The 17,217-nt window shown below is 43.7% G+C and overlaps 1 protein-coding gene across 4 annotated transcripts in view; it reads left to right on the plus strand.

The window, feature by feature from the left end:
• brd4 (bromodomain containing 4) overlaps positions 1-17,217 on the plus strand; it is a 62,871-nt gene that overhangs the window by 39,585 nt on the left and 6,069 nt on the right. For 3 of the 4 annotated variants that reach the window (XM_055883069.1, XM_055883043.1, XM_055883053.1), the window contains 13 exons: positions 2,720-3,108; positions 3,580-3,981; positions 4,201-4,329; positions 4,813-5,091; positions 5,422-5,648; positions 6,401-6,780; positions 7,117-7,224; positions 7,493-7,695; positions 8,223-8,442; positions 8,827-9,278; positions 14,636-14,945; positions 15,188-15,294; positions 15,761-15,923. In XM_055883069.1, the coding sequence (XP_055739044.1) occupies positions 2,720-3,108; positions 3,580-3,981; positions 4,201-4,329; positions 4,813-5,091; positions 5,422-5,648; positions 6,401-6,780; positions 7,117-7,224; positions 7,493-7,695; positions 8,223-8,442; positions 8,827-9,278; positions 14,636-14,945; positions 15,188-15,294; positions 15,761-15,923 (3,369 nt within the window). The remainder of the gene's footprint in view (positions 1-2,719; positions 3,109-3,579; positions 3,982-4,200; positions 4,330-4,812; positions 5,092-5,421; positions 5,649-6,400; positions 6,781-7,116; positions 7,225-7,492; positions 7,696-8,222; positions 8,443-8,826; positions 9,279-14,635; positions 14,946-15,187; positions 15,295-15,760; positions 15,924-17,217) is intronic. The other variant, XM_055883061.1, reaches the window with a different exon arrangement.

The raw sequence follows: 17,217 nt of genomic DNA on the forward strand, positions 1-17,217 counted from the left end.
TGGGTTGCCAACTGGCACCAAAATACATTTAAGTTAATTCAATTTAGGGTTGGGCGGTATCCAGATTTTTGTACTGTCATACCGTTTTTGTACCATACCGGGTACACGGTATTACCGTAAGGGGTGCAATTTAAAAATAAATCATATTTCATTATTTATACGCACAAAACTATTTAGGCAACCAGGATCTTTAGGGCCCTATAAAAGCCATTAAATGTTTTTGCCTCATTCCGTTTTATTTGTTCCCAAATTATGTTTTCTCATTTTAGTTCTGTCCCCCCCCCCCACATCAATGCTTAAAGGGAAATGTCTTATTTTTTTCTCTTTCATTCATTATCCCCAGCACCACCCCAATATCAACAACACGTTTCTATGTTTTGTAGTAAAAAAGATACAGGGAGGTAAGTGTTTCCAATGACATTAGGAGACAATTAGTATGCAATGCCTACTCATAATTGGTTGAAATCACATGATGCACAACGATGTGATTGTAAACACTTAGAGTTCGACCGATTTTAGTTTTTTTCAACACCGATACCGATTACTGGAGGACCAAAAAAAGACGATGCTGATTTTGAAAAATATATATATTTGTAATAATGACAATTACAACAGTACTGAATGAACAATGAACACTTTTATTTTAACTTCATATAATACATAAATAAAATCTATTTAGTCTCAAACAAATAATGTAACATGCTCAATTTGGTTTAAATAATTCAAAAACAGTGTTGGAGAAGAAAGTAAAAGTACAATATGTGCCATGTAAGAAAGCTAACGTTTAAGTTCTTTGCTCAGAACATGAGAACATATGAAAGCTGGTAGTTCAATATTCCCAGTTAAGAAGTTTTAGGTTGTAGTTATTATAGGAATTATGACGCGTCGACTATTTCTCTATACCATTTGTATTTCGTATACCTTTGACTATTGGATGTTCTAATAGGCACTTTAGTATTGCCAGCCTAATCTCTGGAGTAGATGGGCTTGAAGTCATAAACAGTGCTGTGAATCAAGCATTGCTAAGAGCTGCTGGCAAACTCAGTTAAGTTTGAATGAATGCTTACAAGCGAGCTGCCGCCTACCACTGCTCAGAGTGATCTATCAAATCATAGACTTAATTATAATATAATAAACACACAGAAATACGAGTCTTAGGTCATTAATATGGTCAAATCCGGAAACTATCATTTCGAAAACAAAATGTTTATTCTTTCAGTGAAATAAGGAACCGTTCTGTATTTTATCGAACTGGCGGCAACCCTAAGTCTAAATATTGCTGTTACATTGCACAACCTTCAATGTTATGTCATTGTTATGTAAAAGTCTGGCAAATTAGTTCTCAACGAGCCAGGCGGCCCAAACTGTTGAATTTACCCTGACTCTGCGTGCAATGAACGCAAGAGAAGTGACACAATTTGCCTAGTTAATATTGCCTGTTAACATGAATTTCTTTTAACTAAATATGCAGATGTAAAAAATGTATACTTCTGTGTATTGATTTTAAGAAAGGCATTGATGTTTATGGTTAGGTACATTGGTGCAACGATTGTGCTTTTTTCACAAATGCGCTTTTGTTAAATCATCACCGATTTGGCTAAGTAGGCTGTGATTCGATGATAAATGAACAGGCACCACATTGATTATATGCAACGCAGGACAAGCTAGTTAACCTAGTAATATCGTCAACCATGTGTAGTTAACTAGTGATTATGTGAAGATTGATTTGTTTTTTATAAGATAAGTTTAATGCTAGCTAGCAACTTACCTTGGCTCCTTGCTGCACTCACGTAACAGGTGGTCAGCTTACTACGCAGTCTCCTCGCGGAGTGCAATGTAATTGGCCATAATCGGTGTCCAAAAATGCAGATTACCGATTGTTTTGAAAACTTTAAAAAAAATCGGCCCTAATTAATCGGCAATGCCATGCCGATTAATCGGTCGACCTCTAATAGAAATGCACACTTTTCACATGTTGATGTTGCGGTGGTGCTGGAGATGATGAATATGAAGTTGTATTTTACATTTTTTAACCACATCAGGAGACCACTTGAGGTCTGGGCAAAATTTGAGAAAGTAAATTGTTTGGGTGTAGTACCCCTTTTTAATTCCAGTGCACACCAGCAAGAGGCTGTTTTTAGCTGTGTTGGTATGGTTTGCAAAACAAATATCCCCTGGATTGATGCAAATAATCACGATATCATTCTGCCAGGTAGGCAGAGGCTACTTTGTAGTTAATGCTTAATTGAGAAGGTTTTTTGGGAAAGCCTTTCCATCTACCAGAAGACCTTTCATTAGCACAATGCTAACAGCTGCACAAAGTGGTAGACGCGCGCTCTGTACATACACAGACAGGGAATTCTCCTTGCCTCTTCAGAAAGTTGCAGGATATGCGAATCAATTATGCATTCTGTTCATGTCTTATGGTAGACTTGGGCTAATTGCTACATTTTCAATACATTTAGTTGATTCCCTACTAAGTTCAATGTAGATTTTATAGGGCCCTAGATCTCTATCCAGGAGGGGGTTGAATGTCTCTGCTGTAACCAAGAAGCTTGATCTTGACATTTAGCCACTTAATTGCAAGTTAAAAAACTAAATGCATAGCTCGTGCCCTGAGCTGGATATCATTTAATTGACATCTTAGAATTATTGTACTTATTCAATTTAATTCATTCATACATTCATTGTTCTGTCTCTGTGTGTCTCACCCTCCCAGGTCTGAACTTGAAGCCAGGCCCGACTATGGATTCTCCTTCCACCACCCCCCAGACACGGGGCTTCTCCAGCCACTCCCCAGGCCCCCAGACCAGAGGACCACCAGTGCAGCAACAGACCCAGGACCAGGGGCCTCCATCTCTACCTCCTCAGCCCCTCATGCAGGCCCTGCCCTCCCGCGTGCCCCCAACGCTACCTGTCCACACCCATGCCCACGCGCCACAGCTCGGGGCCCCCTACTCACTGGGCCCGTCGGACCTGCCCCTCCAGGCCCCTCCTAAGCTCCCTATCATGACCTCCGTGCCTCCTCCCCCCACCCAGACCACCCTGCCCCCCACGTCCATTCAGAGCACCGCCCCCATACTGCAGAACCCCGTGCCCATGGCCAAAGTGCGTAGGATGTAGGGTTTGGCATGCATGGGGAGGGTGCTGGGTATATTGCTTAGAGAACTGGGTCATGTTCATTTATAGCGCAAAATGGAAAATGAGAATGAGAGTTTCGAGGTGGTCCCTCCCTGTTTCAATCTGTTTTCTTCCATTTGATGCATAAGGAATGACCCTTGATTCAAATAGTATTTGTGTTCCTTCAAATACTTTGAGCATTTAATTGAACCTCTCTGGAGTGCCAAATGGGCAGGGTTTGCACTTTTCGGGCTACTCCATTGGTTCCATTGCACCAGGGAAGCTCAATCAATCGCAGTTCAGAATGCTTTTGACAAAAGTACGCTGTGTATTACCTTAAGCATCTGATCTAAAATGATCACATTCTCCTCTCATACTCTGCCTCTTCTCCGTCCCCTTTCTGTCCCTCTCCCTGTGCCCCTCATTTCTCTATCCCCCTCTTCCCTTCCCCCATTCCAGCAGAGAAAGAGCCAGAAAAGGAAAGCCGACACGACCACCCCCACGGCCAACGACCAGCTGAGCGAGTCTTCTCCAGCCGAGTCCAAGTCGGGCAAGACGCTGCCGCGGCGAGAAAGCGCCAGGCCCACCAAGCTTCTCAAGAAGGAGGCTCCGGACTCCCAGCACCACCTGGGCCTCGGGATAGGTCTCGGTCTAGGGGGACCCGCAGGACCAGGGGTAGGGGCTCATAGCCCCAAGCAGCAGGAGCAGCTACGGTACTGCTCCAGCTTGGTCCGAGACATGTTACATAAGAAGCACGCGGCCTACGCCTGGCCCTTCTACAAGCCAGTCGACGTGGACATGCTGGGGCTGCACGACTATCACGACATCATCAAACACCCCATGGACCTTGCCACCGTCAAGGTGGGTTTGAATGGAACACTATTATGGCTGCGTCCCAAATTGCACCCTTTTCCCTATATATATATAGTACACTACTTTTGACCAGAGCCCTATGTTGGGTTAGGGTTGGAAAGAAAGCCTGAAGGAGTGTAGCTCTCTAAGGGATTCCCTAGTCCTCTCTAAAAGGATTCCAACATTGCGACGTGGTTTTGTGGTTGACGTGTGGTGATGTGTTTGTAGGTGAAGCTGGACAACCGGCAGTACAGAGACGCCCAGGAGTTTGCCGCCGACGTGCGGTTAATGTTCTCCAACTGCTACAAGTACAACCCACCCGACCACGAGGTGGTGGCTATGGCACGCAAACTACAGGTGATAACACTTCTGATACGGTTAATAATAACACCCTCAGAATTCCATTTCATTACTTAAATGTTCCAGAAGGATCTTAAGTCTGGCAACATAAAGATATATTGTAAATATTTAAATGGTAGCATTCACGCGTGACAGATACACATGCAAGGTGTATATATATATATACAAGATAGATGTCACAAAAATCGATTTCATAACAAATGCCCACATGAGCTTACGCCTTTTCATGTACCTGTTTGCTAAACTATTTGCCTGTTAATGTTTTACTGTTGCAGTAGATGTTTTTTTAAATCAGGGTTGTTCAGTAAGGAGAATACGTTTTGAAACCGAGTGAAATTCATAGATACTACCAGTTCCTGAACACCGATGTTTGCTTATCCATTGCAACTAGTTTTGCTGCGGTGCGCCCTATTGAACACCACCCAGTTCTGTTCTCTATCCAGACTCTGATACTGAGTATGTCCTCTCTCTCTCCAACAGGACGTGTTTGAGATGCGCTTTGCCAAGATGCCAGACGAGCCCGAGGAGACGCTGGCTTCGGCTCCTGCCCCCGCGCTGCTCCAGTCCTCTGCCCCCATCATCAAGTCCCAGCCGCCGCCCATCCTAAACCCCGCCTCCTCCATCCTAGGTCCCGCCTCCTCGGTCAAACACCCCGCTTCCTCCTCGGACAGCTCCAGTGATTCGTCGTCGGAGTCGGAATCGTCCACGAACGACTTGGAGGAGGAGAGAGCCCAGAGACTGGCCGAGCTACAGGAACAGGTGAGGAAAGACCGAAATGACATCATTGAATGCAAATAGGATTGGATTGAGGGATTCCAGCTTCTCTGACATCTCTATTCATCATACATTATTGTAATGAACCATAACCCCCTCATAACTATCATCTTCCTCATTTTTCTTTGTTGGCACTAATTACATCCATTTGTGATACATTTGATGGATAAATAAAGTTGTTTAAAATGTAATTGAATCCCTGAGGGTGGATGAGGGGTGCTGTGTCATTTCTGAGCCCCTGGGATATTTGGTAACTTCACGTCAATGCCTATCCATTGTTTTTTGACCGTTGGGTTTCCTGTCTGTCTGTTTCAGCTCAAAGCTGTCCATGAGCAGCTGGCGGCCCTCTCGCAGCCACAGGCCAGCAAACCAAAGAGGAAAGAGAAGGAGAAGAAGAAAGACAAGCACAAAAGGAAAGGAGCGGTGGAGGAGATCCCGGAGCCGGCCATTCAGTTCCCCAAGAAGACCAAGAACAACAACAACAGCAGCAGCAGCAGCAACAACAACAAGGAGCTCCTGCCCAAGAAGACCAAGAAACCCAGGTAGGAACGATACTAGCTTTTTCACACTACTGAGCCCAGCAGAGAAGAGGGGTATGCTACAAAGCAGGACCAAGGAGTAAGCCGGCTAACTTGCCTGACTATTTTGATATTATTATTATTATTTTAAGAGGAGCTTCAAATGGGCATGGTCGAATTGATATAACAAATTAAATCAAATTTACCAGAAAACCAAGAGTTATTTCCTGGTTACTTATTAAAGTTAGCTGGCTAACTCATTGATCCTGGTTTGTTGTATACCCCTCTGTACTGCACTGGCCTGGTTCTCCATCAGTCTATACACGGTAAAATACACAGCTACGGGAATTTCTGTCTTAGCTGTGGCATTAGTACAGAAGTCAGGACCTGTGACATTTACAAGAGGACACAGAATTTGCTGAGCGCATGGATTGTATTGACACGTTATAAACGTTGCTGACCTCAAAGCGCTTGATTGCCTTTGTCAAATTACTTCATGAACCTGTTTTGTTGTTGTTTTTATAAGCTTCTGTCTCATTTCCACGGCAAGTGTGGTAACATGATTTGTTTCTCCCTCTGCCTTTGGGCTCTTTCTGCATTTCACGGAGATGTTATGTTACTGTGGCTACATTACAATGTCCCATATACTGGCGTACTACTTAGAATTCACTACTTCTTTTGAAGTAGTATGCTTGTTTGGACATTGGAATAGAAAGGTTATTCTCTTCCAGTTGAAATAGTACTGATGGTTTATATATTCTGCTCTGATCTTGCAGTAAGAAGGAGGGAGGTGCGGTGAAGAACAACCGCTCTGCAGCCCTGGGCCATCAGGCAGCACTGCAGCCCCCAGCTCTGCAGCCCGTGTCTGGCTTGGGGGAGGGCCTGGAGGAGGACCCGGCTGCAGCCGGAGCCCCCGGGGAGAAGGGTAAGCCCATGTCGTACGAGGAGAAGAGGCAGCTGAGTCTGGACATCAACAAGCTGCCCGGCGACAAGCTGGGTCGTGTGGTCCACATCATCCAGTCCAGAGAGCCCTCGCTGAAGAACTCCAACCCCGACGAGATCGAGATCGACTTTGAGACGCTCAAGCCGTCCACGCTGAGAGAGCTGGAGAGATACGTGTCGTCGTGCCTCCGCAAGAACAAGAAGAAGGTTCCTGGTGAGTCTCAACATGCGTATATTTGCCTCCCCCTGTGGCCAAACAGAAACTCCCGACCCCCTACAAATCACTTGTAATTGAATAATGTTGCATCATTAATTCAAATTAATCCCAAAATTACAGTTACAAAACATGAATAACGAGGTATTGTTAAGATAACTTTTCCACAGCTTTCCTCTAGCTCATAGGTCACACTTAAAAATATATATATATATTGTTTTACCAAGTGGTTTCCTTTAACTTTGAGCAATGCAGTGTGTTATATTGACCTAACATGTTAGTGGAAGATAGTTTGTCTTGAGAAGATGTCGAGTCACATGCTTCCCTCTCCTATAGTGGCAGAGAAGACCATGGAGGCCATGACGGCCGCCAAGACCAAGGCCAGCTCCTCCTCTGACTCGGACAGCAGCGACTCCAGCTCCTCAGACAGTGATGAGGAGAAGGGTAGGGACACGCTGCAAGCCCTTCTCATTTCACTCCTCAAATGTTTTTTTTACGCCTTTATTATCTTCTTTGGTTTGAATCGTAGCATTGAGGTATTTCACACGTGCCTCGTTATTTACCTCATGCGTATACCATGGTCAATACTTGAATATTTGACTAGCTCACATTGTGGCTGTGTTTAAACAACAGATTTTTATCACGTATTCAGAATTGATAGACGAAAGCTTCGTTCAGTAGTCAGGATCTCCTCTCGCCCTTCTCTTGTCAGGAGTGGCTCCTAAACAGAAACAGAAGAAAGGCCACGGGACCAACGAAGGGAAGAAGCCCCATCTCCACCATGCCATGTCTGGAGCTGGTCCGGTCCCCCAGGGCCACCCTCACGCCCAGGCTCCTGTCCTACAGCCCAGCATTCACCTGAAGCAACAGCAACATAACCCCCCCCCTGCCACCTACATGGCCCCTCCTCCCCCGGTAAGATTTGATTGATTGATTTATTAGATAACTAAAAGTAGTAGGCTGCTCCAGCCGGAGACGACAACATATTTAACATTTTGGTCATTCAGATAACCACATCACAGTCCTAAGTACATTTTCCCTCAGCAAAGTCAGTTCTAGTAGGAAAAGGCAAGTGCAGGATTTATTTAAGGTACTTAACATTACATACATGATCAATTATCCAGGATAGAAACACAGCTCGAATGCTTATTTCATATGTGGTCCTAAAGATATGACACGATAGCATTTGGTTTGGTCTGTTTTTGTAAAAGCTCATTACAGGATTTAAAAACAACAGCAAGACGATATACATAACATATATTTTAGGGCATTTCACTACACCCGCAATAACATCTGCTAAATATGTGTATGCGATCAATACGATTTGATAGGGATGGTGACTGTACAGCGGGACTACACAGCTGATTAAAAAAGCATTTGGCATCACTGAAAAGTGCAGCAGTGAAGTTCAGTGTATGATGGCGCTTGTGTGTAATGTCTAGGTAACGGTCACGGCGTTGGAGTCCTCCCAGCTGCTGGAGAACACGTTTGATTCGCTGCCCCACTTTGGCCAGCAGCCCCTCATGCACCTGTCCCAGCACCACCACTCCTCGTCGCCTGCCGTGCCCCCCCACCTCAACGCTCATTCCGCACCAGGGCCCGTGTCCCCGGAGACGCACCCATTTCTCAACCAGCACCCCATCCTCCCCAACCCTAACCCAGGTAAGTCCCGGCCTCTTCGAGACACACCTGCCAGATAGTCTTTTTGTATTTCTTTCTAATATTTGAGTTGTGGTTGATTGAGCTTGCCTGGCGTAATGGGGCCAATGGAATAGTCCAGAATGTGTTAACGCCACCCATCTGGTGCACTGGGCGGGATCGATCCAATGCAAACAAAGTATTTGAAAGAAAATACTTTCTGCACCCAGTTCTGCAATAAATCGGTTCCTTGTTACCTGAAGGCTTCCTAAAAAAAAAATCCTGAGCATTTATTGACCTAGGATTAGATTAACTGGGCAGTCCTTTTGACTTTTTTCATTGTGATGTTTACATCCTGACTCCTAACCACATTTTGTCATTGTTTACCTTCCTCCTCTTCACCTGTAGCTTTGCACAACGCCTTGCCTCAGCAGCCGTCTCGACCCAGCCACAGGGCAGCAGCTCTACCTCCCAAACCCCCCCAGCAGCAGCAACCACCGCCCCAGCCATCCCTACAACAACAACAACAACAACAACAACAGCTTCAGCCACAAGCCCCTCCACCCCAGCACCACCTCCCACCCCACATCCTCCACCCCACCCCCCCCCAGTCCCTGCAGCAGCGGCCCTTGTCCCCTCCCACCCTCACCCCTCAGGGCCTGCTGTCCTCCCAGCCCCCCCAGATGCTCCTGGAGGACGATGAGGAGGTGATTCCACCCTTACCCCAGATGCATCTCTACCTGCAGCAGGGACAGAGCCAGGGAAGACCTGGCCAGCAACCACACAATCCCCAGCAGATCATGCAGTCTCTCCAGGTTCGCCAACAACAGAACCAGGCTCCCCTCCTGCAGTCTGTACAGGTCTGTATTGTGTATATGTTGATGTGTGTAATATGTTTCTTTTAGGGCTGCTCCCGACAAAAAATAATAATATTGGTCGACCGAGAGTCGACATGTTCAATCCATTGGTTGAAACGTTTAAACCTATTTTTCCATATATAGGCAGACACAACCTAGGTGTTTGAATAAAACTAACTACATATGCACTGAGCTTGTCTGATGCTTTAAGCACACTGTTTGATTAAATAATTAAGACACAAATGGCTCAACACAGTGTGACCATCAGCCTCTTTAAAGACAGTGAGTGCCTGTGTGACTGGCGCACGTTGTCTCGCTCTCCTCCCTACTGCAGCGAAAGACAGCCCAGCAAGTGTTTATTGCGCTGTCCGTGCTGAAGCTGCAACATCATTACAGCCATTTAGTTTCTTAACTTGTTCCTGACTGAGAAGTTCTGTTACCGAAATCCCTCATTTGTTTAGGAAAAACTTTCCCTATTCCCTCAAGCCTTGCTCTCTTTACGTGAAACATGTAAGCACCGCATGCATGCATGTGACCACTAGAGCCTGACCTATAGCCTATAATAATCACATCAATGAATTGGTGATAATAAACTCCCAACACGGTAATCTCGACAGAGAAATGGATGCAGAGGACGTGAAAAATAAACTTGAACCGGGTGAATGTTTACTGGTTGCTCAGGAGGGAAAGGGGAAGTCAGATCAGTGGAAGACATTTGACTTGGTTGTGGAAGCTACTGGAGATCAAGAAAAAGGAGGGTATAGGAGCAAGCGTTGCGTGAGTGCCGAACACATTATTTTATTATATTTTTTTGACCATTTGGAACAGTGTAAACAACACTAAATAAGTGTACCAGAGAGTCTGTTCTAACTAATATTTTTATTTATTTAAAGCATTTATTACAGCAGACTAAAAACAGTTGCATGCATTGCGGTTTATTTCTTGTTGAGGCTAATTATTCAAAGCTCCCTTTGTTTTAAAACTAAAATGCTTGATTGCATTTCAAAGCATGAACGTCTCTTATAAATGATTGATTGATACATTAGACTATATATTGAAATATAGGCCTTAAGTTACGGTAATAAGACTGAACAGGACGTGCTGTTAGGCCTACAGCTCGATGGTGGTTGTACAAGGCTACTCTACAAAGCCTACTAAGAATCACGACATGACTTATTATAATGATGATCATAATAATGATTGTAATAATGAGATCAAGCGAAAGGAGGGTATAGGAGCGAGAGCTGCGTGTATATTATGTGTGACCAACAGGTGCTGTAAGATTACAATATAATTTTTCTTCCTGTTTGGAACAGGGTAAACAATAAGTAATGCCAGTCTGTTGGTAACAGAAATTGTAAAGCCTTTATTACAGCATAACAAAGATTAAAAACGGACAAATCTATGAAATTGCTTTATCCAACATTTTGCCCGTTTCATGAGGCTTGGTGCTCACGTAATCAGTAGGCTATTAAACACTCACAGGCAACAGAAGCAAGATCTGTCTTATTTCTTTAGATACAGTACCAGTCCAAAGTTTGGATACACCTACTCATTCATGGTTTTTTATTTATTTTACTATTTTTCTACATTGTAGAATAATAGTAGAGACATCAAAACTATGAACCAATAGTAACCAATAGTGTTAAACAAATAGAAATACATTTTAGTTTCTTCAAATGAGCCACCCTTTGCCTTGACAGCTTTGCACACACTTGGCATTCTCTCAACCAGCTTTATCTGGAATGCTTTTCCAACGGTCTTGAAGGAGTTCCCACATATGCTGAACACTTGTTGGCTGCTTTTCCTTCACTCTGCGGTCCGACTCATCCCAAACCATCTCATTTGGGTTGAGGTCGGGGATTGTGGAGGCCAGGTGATCTGATGCAGCACTCCATCACTCTCTTTCTTGGTCAAATAGCCCTTACACACTGTGGAGGTGTGTTGGGTCATTGTTCTGTTCAAAAACAAATGATAGTCCCACTAAGTACAAACCAGATGGGATGGGGTATCGCTGCAGAATGCTGTGGTAGCCATGCTGGTTAAGTGTGCCTTGAATTCACCAGCAAAGCACCACCACACCATTACCTCCCCTCCCCATGCATCATGGTGGGAACCACACTTGCGGAGATCATCCATTTACCTACTCTGTGTCTCACAAAGACACGGAGGTTGGAACCAAAAATTTCAAATTTGGACTCATCAGACCAAAGGACAGATTTCCACCGGTCTAATGTCAATTGCGTGTGTTTTTTGGCGCAAGCTAGTTTCTTATAATTGGTGTCCTTTAGTAGTGGTTTCTTTGCAGAAATTCGACCATGAAGGCCTGATTCACGCAGTCTCCTCTGAATAGTTGATGTTGAGATGTCTGTTACTTGAACTCTGTGAAGCATTTATTTGGGCTGCAATCTGAGGTACAGTTAACTCTAATGAACTTATACTCTGCAGCAGAGGTTACTCTGGGTCTTCCTTTCCTGTGGTGGTCCTCTTGAGAGACAGCTTCAACGTAGCACTTGATGGTTTATGCGACTGCACTTGAAGAAACTTTCAAATTTCAGGATTGACTGACCTTCACGTCTTAAAGTAATGATGGACGGTCATTTCTCTTTGCTTATTTGAGCTGTTCTTGCCATAATATGGACTTGGTCTTTTACCAAATAGGGCTGTCTTTTGTATACCACCCCTACCTTGTCACAACACAGCTGATTGGCTCAAACGCATTGAGGAAAGAAATTCCACAAATGAACTTTTAACAAGGCACACCTGTTAATTGAAATGCATTCCAGGTGACTACCTCATGAAGCTGGTTGAGAGAATGGGAAGAGCGTGTAAAGCTGTGAATGCAAAGGGAGATTACTTTGAAGAATCTCAAAAATATGATTCCATATGGGTTATTTCATAGTTTTGATGGCTAGTAAAAAATAAAGAAAAACCCTTGAATGAGTAAGTCCAAACTTTTGACTGGTATTGTACATGTGGATGATTTTATAAAGCCAGGCACATTTAAGTTAGACTATTGATTTATAGACCTAATTAAGTTGGGGTTTGCTATCTCCTCAATTTGCTTAGACAATTAGGCTAAGCCCTATTCGCAGGGGGCTTCTATTACTAGACAATTTTGGTTACGTAATTATTACTCCAGAATGTCCATTATTCCACAGGACGATTCAGACGGGATTACTTTTTTCCAAACTCCCGTAATGATATATATATTTTTATTAAATGATAAATTGAGAGTTATGACGGAAGCCCAGGTGATAACAGGGCTACACTATTAACTCGAGCTTGGTTTTTAACTCCCAAGTTTCTAAACCATACCAAACCATTTTTTGGTATAGTGTCGTCATAAAATTTAAATTGAGGAAGTGTGATCATAATCATTAGGATATTTTAGCAATCCGCAGTAGACGTCCTAAATGCCCCCCAGCCTTCAGATGTGAGCTAAACAGTGCACTAGAGATGCATTTTTAAGGCTATGGATGCGAAAGTCAACTTATTTCCAAACGTTTACGTCTATTAACAGCAAGGGTTGCATTAGATAGGCACATTTATTTTGTACTGATGGATTTGGCAATATTCAATCCATTTCTACAAAAGCATTCACTGTGAAAGTTGATGCATTTCGGTCCTTCGTACTTCGTTCAATTTATCGAATCAGTTATTGTTTTCTTCCGCAACCTGTGAGCAACACCTGTCAAACTCAGACATTTCTCTCAAAACACAGGGATGTCGATTCGTAGGGAACTAGTATTATCAGAGTTCGCCAAAAACAGTAGGTTATTCTGGCTGGAATTGTTTTTTAAAATACGAAAACATAGAATTTACCAGTGGTGTAAAGTACTTAAGTAAAAATACTTTAAAGTAGAGTTTTTTGGGGTATCTGTACTTTACTATTTATATTTTTTGACAACTTTTACTCTACTACATTCCTAAAGAAAGTAAGGAGTAAGAAGTACATTATATTTTCCCTGACACCCAAAAGAACTCATTACATTTTGAATGCTTAGCAGAACAGGAATATTGTCTAATTCACGGACTTATCAAGAGAACATCCCTGGTCCTCCCTACAGCCTCTGATCTGGCAGACTCCCTAAACACACATGTTTCGTCTTTGAATTATGTCTGAGTGTTCAACTGTGTCCCTGGCTATCTGTACATTTTTAAAAAAACACAAAATCGTGTTTTCTGGTTTGCTTAATATAAGACATTTTAAATGATTTAGACTTTTACTTTTGATACTTAAGTACATTTAAAACCAACTACTTTTAGACTTTAACTCAATCAGTATTTTACTGGGTGACTTTTACTTATTATCTTTTAAGGTATCTTTACTTCTACTCAAGTTTGAAAATTGGATACTTTTTCCACCACTGCAATCTACCTGCAGTGAAGCCCCTCAACATTTACATTACATTCAGTCATCTAACCGTCTCCCATCCAGAGTGACCCACAGGAGCACCCAGGGTCAAGCACCCAGCCAAAGGACACCTCAACAGATCTCCCACCAAGTTAAAACGGGGACCCGAACCAGCGACCCATTGGCCACCGGCCCAAACTCCCAACCGCCAGGCCACCAATCATCCAATATCCTCCCACAGTTCCCCCGAGAGCTGCCCCTCAACCAACTGACCCCCCCCCCCCCCAAATAAAAACTCTCCCTCTTGGCTGGAATGGTTACTCTCTCCTGCCATGTGCAAATTCGGACCGGACTAAAATTACCGATGTGGTGTTTGTGCACATAATTACATTACCTGACCACCCCCTGTAAAACAAGTCCCATCTGAATAGGGCGTAAGGCAAGGGCTGTTACCTTGTCTATTCTGCTGCTGCGTTGTTCTCGATCCCAATATGTTGGTTAATTTTGCTATTAAACACATAGCAACATAGGGAAAAGCAGCAATTCTACCTTTCACTAAAGATTGTTTCAAAAACTGCGGACAGTGACCGTATCCAACGCGGGGGAAAGCGCATTTGTTATAAAATAATATTAGATTGCACCATTATTTGTACATAATATAGTCATATACATATGTCTTAGAGTGGATTAGTCCACCGAGACGGGCGCAAATCAGACGGGTGTCTTGTGCACCATGAAAATAAACTGTTAGGCTATTGGTCGACAGATTTTGTTTATTCTATCGACCAACCGACTAAATGGGGTCAGCCCTAGTTTATTTGGATCCCTTTTAGCTTTTGCAGAAGCAGCAGCTACTCTTCTTTGGGTACACATAATGTGTATATAATATTTGTATTGTTTATGTTGTGTTTGTAATGTACATTGTTTATTTCTTATACAGTCACTGTGTCTTGGTAAAATTTGCCCTCTGGGACATTAAATTGATTGTATCCTCCTATCCTAGGTCCAGCCCTCCCAGACCTCTCTTCAGCCCCCCCAGCTCTCAGTCCAGCCCCCCCAGCCCCAGTCCAAGCCCATCCCCCCATCGCGTCAGATCCTACCCCCGCACCAAGTAGCCCGCCACCTGCAGCAGCATGCCCAGATGGGTTACCCCTCCCAGGGGCCGGTGGCACAGCAGACGGGTCACTCAGACAGGCAGGCCGCTGCAGGGCAACACAAGGGGTCAATGCAGGCCTCCGCCAAAGCACAGCACATCATCCAACAACAGCAACACCCCTCCCCTCGACAGATCAAGGCTGATCCATATAACAGTGGTGAGACTCAAGTGTTGATTGGTTGATTAAATTGGTTGATTGGAAGACCTCAGATCTCACAAAACCTGGAGAAGTGTGTAGTGTCTCAGGAACTACATTATTATAACATAGCAATCTATACAGCGTAACTGCAAAAGAGACAACCTGGACCGTCGTGTGTTTCGGTATGTTAGGACACTGTGCTCTAGGTTTTGAATCAGACTAAATGGTGATTCTAATCATTCCGTCTGTTCTGCCTACAGGGCACCTAAGGGAGAACCCCTCCCCCATCATGATGCATTCCCCCCACCTCCCCCAGTATCCCCCCATAACGCACCAGTCTCCGCCACACAACCTGCAGCCCAAGAAAGTGAGTAGCGCATGTGTGTGTGTGTGTGTATCTGTCTCTATTTCTGTCAGTCTGGATCGGTTTTGCGAACGCGCATTCAAATAATGTTTTCTCTCAAGTACTACAGCTGCGCTGGGTTGTTTGAGCTTGCCTGGCACAATGGGGTTCATTGACTAGTCCTAACACAAAGTGCGCCGCAGGCAGGCTCAAACAACAGCTGAAAGTATTTGAATGAAAACCACACTATTTGAATCCCTGGTCTTGTCTGCTTGTGCCGTGTGAAGTTCGATAGAGCCTCTGTGTGTGAGGAACGTACGCGTTAACCTGCATTTCTATGTGCTTGTTAAAGGGACAGCAAGCATTTAAGCCACAATCCTGAGTGTGTTTTGTAATGGGTGTGTATCATTCATCGAAACGACCAATGAAGAGCAGAACATCTTCCAGAATGTGCCGTTAACCCTGTCCGGCCGTGTGCTGTGTGTTGAAGGAGCAGCGTGCGCCCCCGGCCCTAGTAGCCTTGAAAGAAGAGAAGTTGCCTCCCTCTCCGGTGATGAGAGGAGGAGAGCCCTTCAGCCCAGCCATGAGACAAGACCCTCACAAACACCCAGACAGCCACAGCAAGCCCTCTCTACCAGGCCACGCACAGCAGAGTGAGTACACTGGTATATTTTGCCGGTCCCCACAAGGATTTTTTAAAATTATTTTAGGTTTAAGGGTTAGGGTTTGGAATTAAGGTTAGGTTAAGGACAATAAGATTTTGGATGGGAATCAATTCTTTGGTCCCCACAAGGATAACAATACAAAACTTTGTGTGTGTGTGTTAGGGCTGGGCGGTATACTGTATTTTACTATATACTGGTTTGGGTTTTTACTTTACCTTCTATAACGGTATTTCAATGTTTGGTTTGTTAAATACGCACCTCCGCCATGTGTAACGTCCTCTTTTATAGTTTACTCCGCTATTTGAGTCGTTGCTCTCACTCTCTCAGCAAGGCCCCGCCCCCCTGTCACTCAAGTGACTGTTGTGCAGTTGTTGCTCGAACACGAGACCACTTGAGTCTGCATAGTCAATGCAGCAGATGCAACAAGACGTCGATGACAACGATGCTGCTTTCCACTTTTCTCCTAAATATAAATCCACAAAGGTTTTACAATTACACTGTTAGTTTCTCTTAGTCTGCACACAGCTAGTTTGTCTTTTGTTGGCAAGTTTTGGCTAAAATAAATCGTCTTAGCTGCTATTCGCTAGTCAGCTGGCTAGCTAATAAATGTTCTGTGTCAGAACAAATGTAGCTAGCTAATACAACCTGATTTCTGTGCTAGTGTAGGCCTAAATCTGCATGTTTGTGCATCAGTGTCTTCTAAATCAAAAAGGAATAGGCAAGCCATGAATGTTAGCTACATGAAGTAAGAGAAAACGTTCAATGTAGCCAAAGATTATATGGGTCCCCTGGGAAACACTGACCAACACTTTGGTTTCTACTCTGTCACAATAACTCCTGGGCATTTTCATTCCTTGTCATGTCAAACACTGTATTCAAAGTACCTACTATTATATTTGAACTATAGAATTAGAATAATCATTATTTTCCATGATTCCAACAACTTCAAAGTGTTTTGATCTAAATCGCAAGTCAACATTTGGTTAAAAACAAGGCCTAGATTTATTGCCCATATCGTGCAGCCCTATGTGCCAGTGATCCCCAATGAGTGCAGGAAATGGATGAATATGCCAAATAAATGTGGGTTTAAGTTTGATGAAACAGTATAAAACAATCAGAATGGAGAAAGACCCATTTTAAAAACACTTAGCATGTATGTGTTGCCACCCTGGGGTCATGAACTACTCATAAAGCAAATGTAGAACTTTTATGATTCAAAAACATAAAATACAGTCAAATATTTTGGTCATGTTGCCCAGCCTAGTGTGTTTTATTTGTGGGT

The sequence above is a fragment of the Salvelinus fontinalis genome, chromosome 2 (assembly GCF_029448725.1).
Source record: "Salvelinus fontinalis isolate EN_2023a chromosome 2, ASM2944872v1, whole genome shotgun sequence".
NCBI classification, from domain to species: domain Eukaryota; kingdom Metazoa; phylum Chordata; class Actinopteri; order Salmoniformes; family Salmonidae; genus Salvelinus; species Salvelinus fontinalis.